The 19,363-nt window shown below is 43.5% G+C and overlaps 1 protein-coding gene across 3 annotated transcripts in view; it reads right to left on the reverse strand.

The window, feature by feature from the left end:
• PCCB (propionyl-CoA carboxylase subunit beta) overlaps positions 1–9,105 on the reverse strand; it is a 28,974-nt gene extending 19,869 nt beyond the window's left edge. Inside the window, exons 1-4 of one of the 3 annotated variants that reach the window (XM_075032137.1) lie at positions 8,914–9,105; positions 6,522–6,641; positions 4,076–4,144; positions 2,132–2,188 (exon numbers count right to left, since the gene is read on the reverse strand). In XM_075032137.1, the coding sequence (XP_074888238.1) occupies positions 2,132–2,188; positions 4,076–4,144; positions 6,522–6,641; positions 8,914–9,090 (423 nt within the window). In that variant the 5' untranslated portion in view covers positions 9,091–9,105. Of the gene's footprint in view, positions 1–2,131; positions 2,189–4,075; positions 4,145–6,521; positions 6,642–8,099; positions 8,251–8,422; positions 8,696–8,913 lie in introns of those variants that run through there. The other 2 variants (XM_075032138.1, XM_075032139.1) reach the window with 2 other exon arrangements.
• Positions 9,106–19,363: the final 10,258 nt, after the last annotated feature.

A 19,363-nucleotide genomic window follows, 5' to 3' on the forward strand; every position in this document is an offset into this window, starting at 1 on the left:
CAATGGCTTTAAGTGTTCCCCACCACAACTGGGCACATGTTACTCTCAAAAGAGCCACACTGAATCTCTGCTGCTTCAGGGGAACGATTACAGGTATTTAATGTGGTCTGAAAGACCACAAGGCTCTTCTGCAAAAGCAACAGGCAATCTGTAGCCCAGACCTACCTAGCTTGGAGCTTTGCTGCAAGATGCCAAATACTGCTACCTCTCTGCAACTCCTGGAAAAAATCCCAAATGGGAAAGGATTACGACCAAATGGGCAGATCTCCAGGGAAGTCCAGCTAAGGGAGAGCAAGTTCACTTCCATGTTCCATGACATTTTACATCCCTTAAGCCACCAATAAGGTTTGCAGGAGCCAAGATGGTCTCTCTCTCAGAACAGATTTCTGTCTCCCAGAATTCAGCCCAACAAGAAGAACTAAGAGAATTGAAACAGATACACTACGCAGACAGTCTTTTTTGAGCTCTCCACTGCCCAGGCTGCAGCCTCAAAGACTCTGAGCCCCAAAGCAATTGATGCATCCAGAGCCTACCACTGTGTCATGGTTTAACCCCAGCCAGCAACTAAGCACCACGCAGCCGCTCACTCACTCCCCCCCCCCGCCCCCAGTGGGATGGGGGAGAAAATCAGAAAAAGAAGTAAAACTCGTGGGTTGAGATAAGAACAGTTTAATAGAACAGAAAAGAAAAAACTAATGACAATGATAACACTAACAAAATGACAGCAGTAATAATAAAAGGATTGGAATATACAAATGATGCACTGTGCAATTGCTCACCACCCGCCAATCGACGCCCAGTTAATCCCCAAGTGGAGATCCCCCCCAGCTCCCCCTTCCCCTCAGTTTCTATACTAGATGTGACGTCCCATGGTATGGAATACCCCTTTGGCTAGTTTGGGTCAGCTGCCCTGGCCGTGTCCCCTCCCAGCTTCTTGTGCCTCTCCAGCTTTTTCCCTGGCTGGGCTTGAGAAGCTGAAAAATCCTTGACTTCAGACTAAACATTACTTAGCAACAACTGAAAACGTCAGTGTGTTATCAACATTCTTCTCATACTGAACTCAAAACATAGCACTGTACCAGCTATTAGGAAGACAATTAACTCTATCCCAGCTGTAATCAGGACACACTGACATTGATGCCAACCAAGAACAGTACCAACTAGGAAGGACTCACATTTTTTTCTAGTTCTGCTACCAGCACTCTCCCTGCTTCTTTAGAAATAAGAGATCAAAAAAAAGTAGAAAACATCCCAATATTCCAGTACCATTACATCCCTCCCCAACACAAAGAGACACTGCAAAGCTCCAATGTGAAAGGGTAATATTAAGTCTTTCCCAATATCACGACTTGGTAAAGTCAAGTAGTTGTTACCCAGCCCAAAGTCTTCATGTTTTCTAGTTTTCTACCTCCACACTACTGAGGAGCCTATGCCAAAAAAGTAGTTATTTCCATCAGGAGAAAAGGCCTTGCATGCCAAAAACCTTGTTTCTGATTCCATAGCAAGAAAATTCAGGAAGTTTTCACCAGCCCATACCACTGAACACTCATGCATGACAAAGTTCTTGCCCTTCCCAGCCCTGGGATTCAAACACCAGCTTCTCCAGTGAGACAAGCAGACAAATGAGAATAAATAGCCACAAGTGCCTCATAACAGAAGCTCTGAGTATCAAGGTGACCTCCAAGTTGTAAAACTGTTTATCTTCAGATTGTTTACTTGCTACATTTGCTTTTTATAAATATTACACACTTCTACATAGCACTGTTTATAGAAGTTTCTCCCAAGTCATTTCACATTTCTCCAGTAGACAATGGCTAGTTAATTTATCTTTGTACTTTGCAAGTGTCTCTTGTCTCTTGTAGCACAGTAGAAAAGGCAACTTAATCTAAACAAAGTGTATATTACTTGGAAAAGCTCTCATATTTGAAAAGCTTCCAAAGGGCACCTCTCTGCTCACCTCTCCTTTCACATCTAAACTGACATGAGGAGGCAGGCATTTTCAGGTTGCCATGACGTACGCCAGAGTCGACTAAAGTCAGTCACAAATAGTTTTCTCCAGAGTCACTAACACAACAGATGGAAAAAAGGACACTGACAATTTTTTGGTTTATTTTCTCCTGTGAAATATTACCTTGCAGATCTTCTGGGCATGAGCTCCAGATAAACTGCCTCCAAATACAGTAAAATCCTGGAGGGAAAACAAATTTTCAGATTAGGGAAAGAATCATTTCAGTAAAGCATTGTAAATTTTTGCAAGTAAATAGTATAATCCTACAATGCTCTGTATATGGTATGCTGCTCCAAACCAACCTGGCTCCCTCAGTGCAGCCTACAGATCAATCCTGTTCAATCCGAGCCTCCTTTACAAAGAAAAAGATCCTTTTGACACATTTGCCAGTGGATTCCATGTTAAAAAATCACAAAATTATTATGTCTCATTTGCTTTTTTTTTTCCTTCACAGAAACATTCTCTCTTTCTATAAATGTATGTTCCTCTTCCATCGACATCATCAATACTGAAGTAGTCTGGAGAAGTTTCAGCTGTGAGGAGGGTCCCACTGCAAGGGACAGCAGTAAGATATGCCTGCAAACAGGCAGAAATAAAGAACTGAAAATATGCCATTGTTCTATATTCATGAGTTATGCTCCAAGAACTAAACATTCTTTTATGGGTGCTGTGGGGACTGTCAGCCAAAACTGACTACTGGTGCTACCCCTAGACCTGAGCAGCAAGTTCTTTAACAATCAACAGAGGCCCTGGGACTGATCCAGAAGAAAAAGGGGATATTGACACCTACTGGCACCAATAGAGCCCAGAGCCAATTTCTGGTGAGTTTCTCTCATGCATTCCCACCGAGTCTTACTCTCAAAGAAGCCCTAAAAACTGTGTGGGCAGAGAACAGCATAACTATGACTAGCAGTTGAACCAAAAAAGAAAGAACATCTCCAGTGGCAGCTCAGTTTGGAGGGGGAAAAAGATCTTTAAGTATAAATATAAAAAACCGAGAGGTGTGTCATGAAGGGGCACATTTAAATTCTTTTAATATAAAAACTGCCCTCTACTTGTGTTCTTCTCAAATTAAGGTCTGTGTTTGGTTCCTGTCTTATGTTCAGGCCCACATATCAGTGTCCTTCCTCGGAAGAACTACATATCCAAGACAAAAAAGGCAGGGTGTACGACTTGCTCCAAGGTCACAGAGCAACAATCATTTTGGCCATGATAGCAAACTGAACAAAGGCTACTTTGTGGCCCAGAACAGAGAAGCAGTTACCAACAATCTGAAAGAAAACCTTTCTTCCACAGTGTTAAGGCTAACCAAGATAAATCTCTACCTATGGTGCTTCCTCTAAAATATTTTTATTTTAACATAAAAAGTATATTTTATCTATCTATTTATATGCTGTCTATCACAATTCCTTCAACTAGTCAGAGAGTTCAAACTTCAGAAACAATTCAAGGTTGCTCAAGTGCCCTCTGTCATGAATTCCACTCGCAATTCCAGTGGACATCTCCAGCAAACAGCCCCCATTCTGCAGCCTGAAACCCAAAAGATGGTTCTCAGAACTCACAAAGCCCTCCACTGACACTCGCAGGTCTTCACAGGCCTGCAGGAGCTCACCCACGCACATCCAACTGCAGGGACAGAGTCAAAGCCTGCAATTGCTTTAAGCACACAGCGCTCAGTGACTTCTCCATTAATTCACCTCTTGGTTAGCAAAAACGTGTTTTGGGGTGGACTCCTCCAGTCTCTCAGCATATCAATATCCAATGATATTACACTGAAGTAATAACAGTTTGTTTTTTCAAAACATTACCGCTGGCTCTGCATTCATCACTCTCTTCATCTCACCCTTGTCACAACTGCATTTATCACCCAACAAAGTTTTTAAAAATGCTTTTTTGCTGCTTCTTGTCTGAAGGTGCCCTGCTTCCTCCCACAGAATCTTATGTCTATCTTACACATATTGGTAGAAAGGTAAAGAGGTACATTGCTACGTGGTCACACTGAACTATTGTGAATTTATTTCAAAGGATAAGTTCATGCTATTTAAAAAACAACAAGCAAAACCATACCTGACTGAAAACATAAGCCAGTCTCCCATTAATCCGTCCACGGCCCGTCACCACACTGTCTCCAGGATACTGCATTAGAAAACAAATTCATTAAAAACAAAAATCTTTAAAAAATCAAAAGCAGCAATGACGTCCCCTAAAAACCCCACAAACTTGCACTGAGTACCAAGCTGAACCATAAGACTGATTCTCTGAAAGGACTGGTTTATCATGTTTGCAGTGGGAGCTCTACAAAGATTTCCCACAGCCCTGGAAAGGAAAACTAGAGTAATACCACATATCAGTTGCGCATTAGTGTAAAGATTAGTGAATTTTACAGTTTCCCCTCAAATTTCAGCACATCTGGAGTTAAGGCAAATCATATCCTTCGAGACAGGAGGAGATCTTTTAAGACCAGCTGATGTTTTTGAAAGAATGGACACAGCACACAACCTTTCTTGAGGTGTTGATACAGAGAAAAAAACAACCCTGGAAAGGTCAAAAAATATAACTACAGCCACCCCAAATACTTCAGCGTGACCAGTCCTATTTTTCACTCTGTAAATAAGGGAAAAAGAAAGAGCTGGAAGAGAAAATGGAGCCTGTGAATCTTAAAATCTGCTTATCAATGTTGTCTCACTTTTTAGTAAAGGAAATATTCAGAAGTCTTTCAAGACAACAGTAGAAAAGGAACTTCACTGGGCTGTCATAAAGGAATTCCAGGCATTTAAATGCTTTTTGCTGTTTGGTAGAAGAAAGAAAGAAAAAAAAAAAAGGGGGGGGAAGAAAAAAAAAAAAAAGAGTATATTGTGCAGGGCCCACTCTCAGGGCCATTTATGCTCAAGGTGACCTGTTCTCAGGAAGGTCATACCAGTCTGGGGACTTTTCTCAGGCTGCACAGACAGCACTTCTACCAACTCTTGGTTCTTGGCACAAAGAACAGCAGGAAACACACCTGTAGTTCCAGCCACTGACTTGCGTAGATGACTCCTAAAAGCCCGAGCAGCCTGTAGAGTGGCCTGGATGTGAATACAAATCTTACCCTACCTTCAGAAAGTTCCAGGAACTCAGAGAAATTCAATGCTAAACTAATATTCCAGCTCATTGGCCACAGTTAGGTCATCTGTTGTGAAACTGTGCTCTGTAAACACTATCTGCAGCTCACAGAAAGGTGAATTCTGAAGGACAAGGGAAAAAATTAACCCTCCTGTCACTATCAGGACTTTGCTACTCCTCCTGTCTTCAGGAACAGTAATTTGCTATCAGCACTGTAGGATGCAACGTTGAGGAGTATGACGAGAGGCAGCATAGCAGTTATTTCAGTTTGCTAGGGAAAAGAGTAAAAAATTCCTTAAGGAAGCAAAGATGTTTGCTTGTACACTCGTTGAGGGGAGAAGGTTTAGCATGACATCCTTCCCAGCACGAAGTCCCATCAGCCTCCTGGCTACTGAAACAAAAACTAATCCTACACCTTTGCTGGTTCCCAATGCCCCAGCTGCTCATGGTGGAAGACTGCTGATCTCCCTCATCCATAGGAAGCAGCCCTGCAACTTTAAGGAATGAAGACCGATGAACTGGTTTAATAACCACATAAACGGAAGTTGTAGTCATTGTATGCAGCATTCAGCAGTGGCAGATACGGAGCACCTTCTCGCCACACCCCAAACCAGAATACTCCATAGGAAACAGGGACTTTTGCTACAGAAGATTAACACTGAACAGGCACATCTGCACTAGGCACATCTGCACTAGCCACCTACACATCCCAGCATGTTTGTTGGTCCTTTCTGTGTTAAATTGCAACCAAATACTTTTCCTGTGTAGTAATTTATCAGGCATCAATGTTATGGTGAGGGACTTTGGGGAGCCATAGATTGCCCCTCTACATGATGAACCTCATGTACCATGTTGGTTTAGGATACACAGCCGTATATCTGAAAACTGCATAAGCAAGCAGACTGCAACTTGCTAATGGACCAGTATGAATGCTTGAATTTCCAAACATATCTGATTTTAAGGCCTACAGGATTTTATTACTATAGCTTGGCAGGCATAAATATGGATCAGAGTTATTTCATCGTATAACATTACCTGTAGGGAGGCAGAAGTATCTACCCATATTCGTTCTTCATATCTGACTTGATTGACAAAGTTGTAACTACAAAGCTCTGCAGTCTCCTCTGTTATTTAAAATATAAATATAAGATAATATCTGGGGAGATATTTGAAGCAAACAGGTGACCTTATAAAAAAAAGGTATCTAGTTTAGACAATGGAAAAGTAAATCATGTAAACTGTTAAATGGAAACTGGGACTAATAAAAGGAAATTTGCAAAACACACCAAAAAAAAAAAGAAAACAAAACAAATAAAAGAAATTACATGTGAACAGAAGACCCTATTTTCAACCAGCTGGCTGGTTAAACAGCAGAGGACAAAGAAACAAGAGTTACATGAAATAAAACTACCTTATTCTTACTAGAGTCCATCCCAAAGTCAGAACATCTGTGTTCCACAAACATGTCATATTCATCAAAACTGTCAGGGTCCAACAGCAGAAGAATTCGTTCTCTTGCTGTCAGCTTTCCCTGAAATGGAGCAAGTAACAATTAATATAGCCATTAGGTAGTTCTGGCTCTGTTTACTGACCACCAGCGGATGTAGCTTAAACAAACATAGCCTCTCTTGATCTGCTACATTTGGACCATTAAGCAACTGCATGCCCCCAAAGCTGCCAACAACCTATATAGTGATCATCTTCCTTAGAAACAAACATAATGCAAGCCAGAAAAGAAAGCTTTGCAAAGAGGACTGGCTATTGGAGCAGCACTACCACAAGACAAAGGAAAATCTCAGAGTCTTTTCAACAAGCTATAATAGCATCACAGCTATTTTTGCCTACACATTTGAATGCCGCTATTAAGGCCTTTGTTCTATTCTTAAACATGGAACCCTTCCACAGCTAAACCAGTCCTCACCAACAGTTCAAGGCTCAATTCGCCATGCTCGATATTTGGCTGGAGCAAATGAGAGGAAAAAGGAAATATGACAGCCTGCAGGGATTTTCTGACTAAATCCTTTTGTTCTTTTTTCTGCTGGACACTGGTATGGGCAAAAGTAGAGTAACGGCCAAGAACGTAATCAATTGACCAGATACACGTGTTCCTTGCTCAGTACTAATGATGCCATGCAGTAATAAATGATTGTAAAGTTCTTTTTATCTTAACCTTCCAAAAAAAATTTGTTATTTCCAACCCAGGTAAGCATCTGCCTGCAAAGGTCAGGGCAACTGGGTTGCCTTCTTCAGGGGATGGCATGACCCCACCTCAACATGACGTTAAAACACAGCTCGGCTTCTCTACAAAACTTCTGACCAGTAGGTCAAAAAGTTCATGAAAATCAACAAATGCAGGAAAGACTAATGTAAGCCATAGATTTAATTTATATAAACTGTAAGATGTTTGAGACCCCCAGACATGCAGAAATGCTTGTGTGTTGGTACGTCAGTGTCCTAGATGTAACTCAGTGAGACTGTAAGTCTTTTCAGATGTTGCGTAACTGCAGGAGGGAAACTGCTGATGGGTGAATGGATCATTCATTTAGTCTTCACGTGAATGGCTACTACTATCTCCTTGATGCCTACAACCCATCATGGCACCACTGGGTCCTTGCACCCCAGCAAGAAACAATAAACAGAAACAGGAAAACTATGCTGCCACCCTCCTCAGCATTGCCTAAATTCTGAAAAATAGAGACGAGACTAAAAACCCAGTTGTTGCCACCCTTCCCATCAGCCTTTTCCTCCGCCTTACTTCCACTCTTCTAACTCTTGGCTCTCATCTCATAGAGGATCAGCTTAGATTTGCAACAGCAGCGTAAAAGACGAAGCTGCGCGGGATGGTACGCCTCCAAGCCCAGCGAAGTGTTGCGCGAGGCAGAACTTAACCGTCCCGCGACAGGCAGAAGTTGCAACTTTTGCCCGTGCTACCCCTCACGCATGCGCACCACAGCCAACCTTGGCGACAGAGCTGAAGTAAATGAATTACCCTTTTCTTCTGCCCGCAGTAACAGGTAACGCAGCCTTTAACGCCGCTTCAGTAAAGCTCCCCCGCAAAAGGGCCGCTCCAAATGAACCGCGAAGCCGCCCCGGCCTGCGCCCAGGCGCCCCGGGTTTCCGGCCCCCCCCCCCTTCCCCTGCCTACCCCGCAGACAGCGGGTCCCGGGCCGGCGTCCGCCGCGACTGCGACTACCCCTCCCCGCCGTGCCTGTCGCGAAGCGGAAGCGCCCCATTACGGAACCCGGCGGCGGCGGGGCCGCGCCGTGGGGGCGGCGGGGGAAGGCGCTCGTCTCGCCCCCGCCCGCGGCTCACCCGCTTGTGCTGGGCGTCGATGCGGCCCTGGCCGCCGCCGAGCAGCGCGGCGCGGCGCTTCTCCTCGATGCGCTCGGGCACGGAGGGCGGGCGGCCCGCTGAGGCGGCCCGGCACAGCGGCGCCCCCGCCGCCCGCCGCAGCAGGCGCAGCGCCGCCATGTCGCGAACCAGCCGGCCCAGCCGGCCGGGGGCGGCGGCGCCTGCGCGCGGCCCCGGCGCGAGGCGGCGCCCAGCTCCGGCCCGGGTTGCCCGCCGCCGCTCGGCCGCGGGGAGAGCGGGGCAGGGGCTGGCCCGGGGTGCCGGCCCAACACCCTTCCCCGCCCGGCCGGGAGGCACGGGCAGGGGGAGCGGGCGGCTGGGCGGTGCCGTCTCGGCGTTACCTCGGCACCTGCCTCGTCCTCGGGCCCCGCGCACAAACGGGCAGCTGCGGATTTTCTCCGCCCCCACTGTTAATTGCCCTTGTCTTTGCGCTGGGAAGCGCTCTGACGCACCGGCGTGAGAACGCATCGACTCTTCCCCGACTCCGGGTCCTGTTTTGTGGAGATACCGTTTTGGCTTTGGAAGAGCCGCTGGGACTTTGGAAAACCTGCATTTCGGAAGCGGAGACGGCAAGGCAAAGTAACTCCCGAGATCAGCTGCCCTCTCTTTCCTCCAAGCGCTGGAAGCATTTGTTACGAAAACGCTGTTCTTGTGATAACGCTGATTCTCTGCCTCCTCATACTAACAGGCAGGCTGGCTCTTGTCACAGCACACTTTGATAAGGATGAAGAAAATAAAGACCCTGTAAAAAGGGAGCAGATTAGGGTGTCCGGGGAATACACATTGCACAGACCAAGTGACGTAGCTGCAGTGTATCCGCAATCCAGAGATCTGATATCATCAGTTCCCAGGCAGTTCTCTGGCTTGCAAACACAGCCATCTGTATACCACAATTTAATTGTTGCCCCTGTAGCCCACCTCAGATGCTGACCACCACGAAATAACCAGTCAGTTGAAAAGAACTGAAATAGCGCTAGGTGAGTATCACCTTACATGTCCATATACTAAGCACAAAGAAGGAACACAAGCATGGCCCTGTAGACATCACAAGTCTGAAGAAGAAGCTCCAAGAATGGAAATCCTTGGATTACATAGCATATACAAGCTGTCACATAATATTTCATCTTGGAAGGGCCCTCAGGCTCCAGTCCAGCCTCCTACTCAGAACAGAGTCAACACTGACTTACACCAGTTTTCTCAGGGCTTTGTCACTTGGATCTTAAAAGTCTACAAGGACAGGGACTGGCACACCTTTCCCAGTCCCTGTTTCAGTGCTTAACTGGCCTCATAGGGAAACAAAGATAAAGGCCAGTCCCTCAGCCTCTCCTCCTGGGGCAAGTGCCTCCAGCCCCTCACCATCATGCTATCCCTCCACACTGTGATGTCCCAACCTGGATACAACTGTACGGTAAGAGATCCTGTCAAAAACCTTGCCCCAGTCAAGGTAGATGACATCCACTGCTCTTCCCTCCTCCACAGAGCTAGTCATCTCATCACTCGTAGGCACTGAGGTTGGTCACACATGATTTGCCCTTGATTAATCTATGCTGGCTATTCCTAATCACCTTCTCCTTCATGGGCCCAGCAAAGGCATCCAAGAAGAGTTGCTCCATGGTTTTCTTCAGACACCAAATTGAGGAGGACTGCCTTACAGTCCCCCAGATCATCCTCCCCACTATTTTGCAGACGGGTGTAACCCCAACATTTCCCCAGTCAGCAGGGATCTCCCCTGATCTCCATAACCTTTCAAAGGTGATAGTAGCATCGCTATGACACCTGCCAGCTCTCTTGGCACACTTGGGTCACCCTGTCTGGTCCCCCAGACTGTATGTGTCAAACCTTCTCAGTAACTGCTGACTGAATCATCCTCTACTACTGGTAGCCCCTCTCCTTGAACCCTGCCTGCAGGCACAAAGGCCTGGGGAATTCTTGTCAGTGAAGGCCAGGACAAGGAAGGCATTGAGTACCTCAGCCCACACCCTACCTAGTATGAGACTGTTTCAGCCCCCAGCCAGAGTAACTGCAAGATGTTAACTGCATTCCTGCCTATCTGTGAGATAGCTGCTCCACTGCAGCAGCTGAATAGGCACTTGACACTCCCCAGTCAGGCTCAGTCAAAACCCAGGAAGCGTAGGTTCTCCCTGACCATGAAATAGCCCAAGCAGGAAACAGACAACAGGAGATGTTTGAAACAAAAGCCTCCACTGTCCCTCAGTGAGAAATACATGTATGCTGCAGGTCGGTCAAGTATCATTCAGCCTGGCTACAATAGCTTCTTCGTTAAAAAGAAATGCGAAGAGCAATTCTGGAACTTCAGAAATTAAAATGACCACTCTTCAGAACATGGGTCACATGCAAAAAAGGTTAGAAATCTGCATTCTGGGAACAGAGGGGTTTCAAAAAGACCCCATCCTGGAAGAGAAAGTAGGCATGCCTCAACAGCAATGGGAGTTACTAGAAGCAAAAAGGCATTCTTCAGATAGTTGAAATTCTGCCCAATAGAGGAGTATAGAGGAAAACAGAATTGTAAACTGTGGCAGGTTACATGTAAAAAAACAGAGTGAAGAGGCCAAAAAATACTTTTAGGAACAACTTGCTAGAAGTATGAAAACTAGTAAATTCTTTTTCAAATACATGAGGACAAGGGAGCATGCCAGAGAATCTGGCAATGAGACAAATCAAGATTAAAGGGATTACTCAAGAGACTATACAACCATTGCAGAAAAAAAAAAAAAAATCTTTTGTTTTACATCTGAATTCAGTGCAAAGGAACTTGAAGATTTCTGTGCCAAAAACCCTGGTTTTTGTTTGTTGAAGGGATACATTGGAGGTTCAGTTTCACCCTGAAGAGTAGAAGATTAAGTTATAAAACAAATCATTAACACTAACAAGTCTCCAGGACCAAACTGTTTTCACCTCAGTGTTACAAGATAATTAAATCAGCAATGAACTAGTTTAAATATCAAGTCTCTTGCTAAAAACTCAGATGGCGGTTGGCTATTGCAATGCCAATTTTTAAGGCAGGCACTCAGGGATTTAAGAAAATTACAAACCTGTAAGACCAATATGAATTACGAAGCAAAATAGCAAAAAAAAAAAAAAAGGCCCAAAACCCACACCCAACCAAAACCCAGTAAATAAATAGGACATACTGGGGAGGAGTTGACACAGGTTTTGTACAGAAATTCATGCCATGCAGATCTTGTGGCTTTATTTAATGAAGTCAAACATACGCAAGGGAGATTCAGTTCATATAATTACTAGTATTTCCAGAGGCCTTTGAGAATGTCCCTTATTAGAAGCTCTTGAAACTAAGTTGTCATTAGATTAAAAGGAAGGTGCTGTCATGAATGAACAGTTGTTTAGGAAATAAAGAGTGAAAAGTAAGTTTTCACAGTGAAACAATTTTACCAGCAAATCCCACAGGACTTTTGAGCTGGGACATCTTCCGTTCCTTGAGTTGGGACCTCTTCTGCTCATCACAACTGTGAAAGATCTGGAACAGGGCTTAGTAAGGTGCAAATTCTGCTGAGACCAAGTGATTTGGTTAACAACAGTTACGATGCTTGACTGAAGAATCACTGAAGAATCACCGAAGGACCTTGCAGAGCTCAGAGAGAGATTAAATTCAAGTAGATGTCAAGTGATGCACTGGGGAAAAACAATCCCAAGAATACATACATATTGGACCCTTGAACTGTCTGTACCAAGAGGAAGAAGTTTATAATGCCTCTTGCAAAAACACCAGCTCAGTTTTCAATAGGAGTCAAAGAGCAAACTGAATATTAGTAATTATTACAAAAGAGAACAAAACAGAAAACACATTATGCCACAGAATATGGTAAATCTGCATCTCTAATACTGTGTGCAGTTCTGGTCTTCCATTACACTTTGCACCTCACTCTTGAAAATGAGATACGCATGTATGATTTTATATATTCTCTAGTGCATATACACCCAGAAAGACAGGGAGAGAAAAGAACAGAGTTGATTCAGCATACAAAGTGACTTCTATAAAAGCTGCAAATGAGTAGTCCTCAGCCTGGAAAAGGGACAGCTGAGGTGGAATGATGGACACCTGCAGAATCAGCAGTGGCATGAAAGGGGTGGCTGGGGATTGATCATTCACCAGCTACTCCAATACAAGCATTACAGGCTTCAGCTGTAACAGGCAGATGGATGATCTGTTACAAAGAAAGAGGTACTTCTCCATACCACACAGCTGAACTATGGAACTACTTACCACAGGGTGCCCTGGTTGCCAAAAGGGTTTGGAAAGCACCTGGACAAACCAATGCAGGATAAATCTATCTGAGATTATAAAATGCAAAAGCATCACTGCTGCCTTCAGAGGTCCCCAAGACACAAATTGCTGGAAGCTGGGAGACTATACCAGGAAAATAACACTATATGCTTACAATATTATTAGTGTTCCCTGTATATTTGTCATTGCCCACTTTTGGAAGCGGGATACTGGACTTAGTTCTGACACAGTCATTCTTACAGTCCTATATTGTTAGAATTGAGAGATTGTCTCAGAGATGCAACAGAAAGCAAAAATTCTCCAGGCAGTTTCTCAAGAAGCCCCCACAATACAATTCAATGAAAGAGGAGAAAGTGTTTTGAGGCCAAATCCAGTTATAAGAGGACTTTAAACCATGAGAAAAGAATCTCCCACTATTCAATTTTTCCATGTTTAGTCAAATAGTAATTTGTGTATGTAAAAATACACAGAAGTAGTCAATAAAAAACAGTTCCATCATCATTTTGTATTCCTGTAAGAAACAGCCCAAGGTCATCAATGTTGGTTGATTTATTAAGTCAGAGGGGTAACTCAGGTGTATAAGAGGTAGATTCTTGTTCCCAGAAAAGTAGGTACAGTAGCTTTCTCACTAAAGCCAAATTAAACTGTAATACGTGCAGAGCTGAACCAGTATTTCTACATTAGCAGTTTGGCTCAGAATCAGTTTGAATATTTAGTGCTAATCCCAGATCTTCTCTACTTGCTTTGTGCTGTGCCAAACCTAACTGAAGTGAGAGTCCTATTCTGACAGAAATCCTGCACTCCTGGAAGCCCAGGTGCTGAACTCACCCACAACTCACACCAGATGAGCTGGGGACTCACAAAAATAAGCAGACCTCAGACAAGATACAAAGCCGAAACTGGATTCGTACATACTAAAGCCAGAAGTGACTGCTGTGATCATGTCAGACATGCTGTACAACATGAGATTGTCTCAGTAAGATATTCTCTGAATTGCATATTTTAATCAACTATCAAATACTGATACTACATTGTTAAAAAAAAAAAAGAGAACTTTATATTCTTTGTCTGATATAGTAAAATAATCAGTCTGTAGTGGTTTCTCAAAAAAGCCTGTCAGAAGACCTCAGAGTGAAGATAAAGTCTTTGTCAGGGGAGTAACTACAAAGTATCTATTGAAAAAGGCAGTTGTAGTCTTCCAGCTTCAAAACAAGAAAAAGCAGCAAGGGGGTTAATAGTCTATCTGTCATCAGGCAGAAGATTTTTCATTACAGAACACTGGAAATGCTTTGGGCAAAGAAAAGCTGCACAGAGGACATATGGATCTAAGAAGTCACCTTTAGGAAGTCACAGTAATTCTTATTTGCCTGGATGGGGAACAAGGCAGTCAAGGGAACAAGTAAGGCCAGTGCTTTCCAGCAGTTTTTCTATCCCACTTACAACTAAGACCCAAAGCAGAGAGGTCAGAATATCCCTTCTTAAATAATAATACAATCCACCAAGCTAAAACAATCTATTTTTTGAAAGAGGGACTCCCTGCATGAGCTTCTGTGGTACTTCTCAACCTCACAGCTCAGTGGGCAGTTGGGAAGATGACCAAAGAGGAACGGAACAACATTCCTGGAAGCAAAATTCAATGGCCAGCTCTTATGCAAATGCAGAATTTGCTCTCACACACGCACACCCTCCCCGAACTGTCCAAATTAATTCTGAGCTCTTACTATGTGATTTGGAAAAAGTCATTATCCTGAGCTGGCTAGCACGTGTAAGAGCTAGAACAGGAGTAAAGTGGTACTTCATCTGAATTGACAGAGAACCTGAGATTTTCCCGGTACACACAGAAAACAAGAACCCCCAGCCTAAAGGAGCAACAGTTGATTTTGGATTTGTGATACTATATCCAGGGAGGAGGGGGGCAGGGGGAAGTCTGGAAGAACTTTAATTTCTTTGGCAACACCAGCAAAAAAAGAAACTGCTTCAGTGAGGAGATGGACTGCTGTGAGCTCTACCAATACCTGTCTGCTTCTAACATGCATGTTGGGAATCTGTTTTGTGACACTTTTGAAAGGTAAGGTAAACAGATTTTTTACATTAGCCACAATATAAAGTCTACTGATACAGTTCATGTAAATACCACTACAAGGAAAAAATAACTGAAGAGAGTGCTTTTGTAAATATAAAGTTGACCAACACAGAACATGTCTAGCATCTGTAAAAGCTCTCAGGTCCAGTTCTGGAAAAAAGGAGGAATCTATCTCATCTGACAGAACTTACAGATGTGCCCCATGACTTCTGCTTATACCTACACAATTTAATAACAACAGGAGGAACTTGATTACCAAATATCAAATATGATATGCAAAATGCATGACCGTACTTGATGCCTATTCAAATAGAACAATTATTAGGCCAGGCATGCTCCCACAGCTGGAGAAAAGCTATTGCAGCTACACCCACTAGCCTGTTTCACATTGGTGAAGTGCTGGGAAAACTAAAGGAGAAAGCTGTGCTGAATAATAAATGCTGGGGAACATGTCCTACAAATCCAGCCTATGAAAATTCCCTTTAAACATATCACTCAAATGAAGTTAAGTGAATTGTGGGTGAGTGGCTTGTAGAGAACAATAAGCGAAAGCCATAACAATAGTGACTTAGTGGGTGGTTTTTGTACTGAGATCCCAGGGACCTAAAAATTGTTGGGAAATATTAATTCTCAAGTCCTTCCAAATCCAAACCAGAAGTAGACTCTTGTTTATTTTCTGGGTGTTTCTGAAAAGCAGCAGATAGTTAAAAAACCAAACCAAAACAACCAACCAAGCAAAAACCCCCACACAGTTGCAAAGAACTGGTGGACCTAACAAGCATTATTATAAAACTGTTTGTACAGCATTGTGTATTTCAATTGTAAGAAACCTCCTGGCTCAGAACAGGGAATTCCTCTGCATCAGTAAAGATACAAATCATATTGCACTACTCCAGGTCCCAAGCTTGATAATGTAGATGCTTCCCCCCTCCAAAAGGCTACTTGCAGAAACAGACCCAAATAAAAAAGCAGGAATTGGCTTCTTCATCTGTGAATGTGTACTTGAGTGAAAGGACCATCACAGCCACTCCTATGATCTGTAAAAAGCAGATGTCCCTAGATGTGGCATTATAGGCATGAACTTCTCAAGTCAAAGATAACCATTCTCAGAGAGAGATCCTGATATGAGATTAGTAAGCGACTGGAATACCTTTTAGAAAACGTGGCCACTCTGGAATAACATGAGAATACTTTTGAACACAGAGGGAAAAAAATTGTTAAAATGGGAAAGTCTACAGTTCATTCATTATTATAAAATGAGGCAAAACCAATGGACTGGGGGGTGCCAGTATGCTCTGTTTTACCAGGATTCTGAAGGCATGTCAAGGTTAGACCCCCCCCAGATGTCTGGGGGTTACAAAACTAAAAGGACAATCCGATGAGACAAAATGCAGGGAGAATTAAAAATAAAACAGACACAGACAAGTTAATTGATGCAGCTTGCATTGCAGGAGAGGTCCCTGCAGCTGTGTCTCGTTGGGATGGTAACAAGGGTGAGCAGGTAGCCATGGATCACTTAACAGAAAGGCCCACAGGCATTGCAGAGTAATGCTAACAATCTTCAGTTCCTTCTGATTGCTTTCTGGCAAAATTCAGTCTTTGTCTTTCTTAGAAGCTGTAGGGACATTTGTTGTTGTTCCTTTCTTCTGTAGTTACTGTGATTTCATATTTATTAGTGTTTGATTTGATTTGTTAATTTGTTAATAACATCAGCCCAGAAAACACAAGCATGTCTGACTGTTAGAACTGTTACAATCATTCCAGTCTTATCCTGCCCCTCTTTTCATGATATTCAAAATGTAATGACACAGAAGGAAACATAGGTCAAGTCAAACAAGCAAGCAATTAGAAGCAAGTTTGCCATTGGCATTTGTCTTCTATTTGTCCAAGGGAAAAAAACCAAACAAACCCCATAACAAAACAACAACAAAAGCCAACCAGTTTCTTCATGTCCAAGCTTTCAGAGGCAGTACATGTGGTGAACAGTATTTTTTTTTCTTCTCAGCTGATAACTTTCCCTTAAAGATGCAGCACTGTAGGAATTACACACTTCAGGATGCACCACTTCCGCAACAGAAGGATCTCTTGACACAGAAAGCTCCTTCATCACCTGTCCTGGTTTCAGCTGGTTAAACCACGACATCACCTCATGTTCTATATAATACATTTACAAAGAACCATCCATTGAGATCTAAATGGCTATTCTGTTTAAGTGCAGTAGTAAAGAAAACCATCACCCAAGGACTTAGGACATTAGTGCAGATATTTGTGTTTGGCAGAGTTCATAGGCTGTATTCTAACCTAATCTAAATGAAATGTCTAGTTCTTCCCAAATGCACCCATGGGCAGAATGTTGATAGGAACTGGAAAATTAACTAACATCCCTATTCTACCCTTATTCAGATTCATTTTCTACTGAAAAGATAGAGGGATGCAAATCAACAGATTAGCACACAAGCTCAGACTGCAAGTGACTGAATTGAACCATGACCACAGCCATCTGAGGGTCAGTCAGACAGACAGCTCTACTGAAGGGCAGGAATAGGTCTGCGATTGCAGAGTTAATGTACATGTAAGTCTGTAACCTCCAGAGTGAAGAGAAGGAACTTTTTTGCTGTCCAACACTAAGGAATTTGGTATGTTGAAACAGCGCCAGGTTTGAAACATCAAACTGATTTTCAGGCACAAGGAAAACACATAAAAAACTTTTTGCCCCCCCCGCCCCCTTTTTTTAAGTACTATTTACATTAAGTTTTTTAAATAAATGTCCCATCTGTCCTCTTTTGTACTCTCCCCTCCCCCTTCTAGATCTCCAGAAATACTAGTTGTTCTTTACCAATGTGAAGTAGAGTCTTTGCTTCCTACACAGGTCTCTTAAAATGATCTCCCAAGGCAGACGGGTTAAGGGAGGTGAAAGAGACAGCATGGAAGTAGAAATAAAGCCATAGCAGTTAGACACATGAGAGGACTTACACGTTAAGCCCTTCTTTCTGCCACTTTCCCAGCAGAGGAAAGGGGATAGCTACTGAAGGTTACTTCCACTGACATATGGAATAGTTTATTGAGTGTTCAATATTAAGCTTGTTCAATATTAAGCACATACCACTGGCTGGAGAGGTAGATTAGCAATGAGAACACTTATACCACAAGGCTTTTAGTATCAGAGAGCAGCAAAAGTGGCTACCGCGGAGGGGAAGGTGAGCCAGGAAGGTGACAGCAAGGCAGGCAGGGGCAATATTGTCACCAACAAGAAACACAGTCCCACAGTACCTGAACAAGAAGAGCAGTGCAGATCAAGCAGCAGTAACAGGGGTGAGCCCAGTGATCGCCAGACATCCACAGCAATGAGGCAGGTCCGAGGTCAAAGCAGGAGGTCAGAGGCAGTACAGTTCAGGAAAGAGCAAGGTCTTGTGCTTAAAGGCAGCTCCTAAGGCAAAGCAGAGAGGGCCCAGATGAAACTTCTCACAGCTTGGCTATTTCTCAGCAGCCTGATCCAAGGTCACACAACTGCACCACATCAGAACTGGCCTGACGCACAGGCAGGCAGCTAAGCCCCTGAGGGCAGGGGGAAGAGGTTGCAGAGCCTGTTGGTTCACTCAAGACCCTAATATTTAGTCTTACCACTCTATTTGTCCTCGTGATCACAAACAGATGAGGGCCTAACCCAATCTGTTTGGATAGCAGGACTCAATCTCCAGAACAGCAATGCTGATAGACTAGAAGAAACAATCAACAAAGGTAGGAAAAATTATTTCTTCTTCTTGGACTGCACTATTAGAAACATAGACCCTCAAATCAAGGGTCTGACGAGAAGAAAAGTCAAATTCAGCAGATCGGCCAGCAATAGTGGGAAAAAAAGCACCATGGGCTTCCTCTGGTCAAAAGGGTATGACCTGGTCAGTCTTGCTACTCTTGCAAATTTGTATTTGATTATTCAATTATTACCAGAATTCTCAAGAGTAAGATTTACTTGCAGTTCTAGAGAGTTTATATTCTCTGTCCTGCTAGGATTGCAGTTGTTCTTAGATGGAATCCAAATCTACTTCTTTAGCTCTATCAGGGAATGTAAGAATAGTGCAGGTCAGCGCTGTGGGTGGGGATATTGAGGTTTGGTCCCAGAACAGTACGGATGGTAACTGCTGAATACAGCTCATGCACGATACCCTGAAGGAATATATACCAGAAATTAGGTAAGACTAGTAAAACTCCTTGGATGTTGGATGTCAAGTAAGTTCCTTGCATAACAGCCAGAGCAGTGTGAGATACAGTTGGGAGGAGTTGAGATGAGAGTGTTCAGGACACTCTGTGTTTGGAGTTTGGCAGAGGATGTGATACAGGGAGGTGTATGTAAGAGTGTGTACTTGATGGGAAATTGCTTGGATGTTATTTCGGTTTGTTGGCTTGGTTCAGCACATAAGGTGTTTCTGGCAGCAAGCTGAAGAAGGAATTGGGCATTTTACAGGCAATATACACGTAGGCTGAGAGTGAGAACGAAGATGCTGTGCTATGAAATGAAGTCAGGTTAGGGATTAAAGGTGTGCAAGGAGTTACGGTC

This window comes from Buteo buteo, chromosome 7 (genome assembly GCF_964188355.1).
Source record: "Buteo buteo chromosome 7, bButBut1.hap1.1, whole genome shotgun sequence".
In the NCBI taxonomy this organism is placed as follows: domain Eukaryota; kingdom Metazoa; phylum Chordata; class Aves; order Accipitriformes; family Accipitridae; genus Buteo; species Buteo buteo.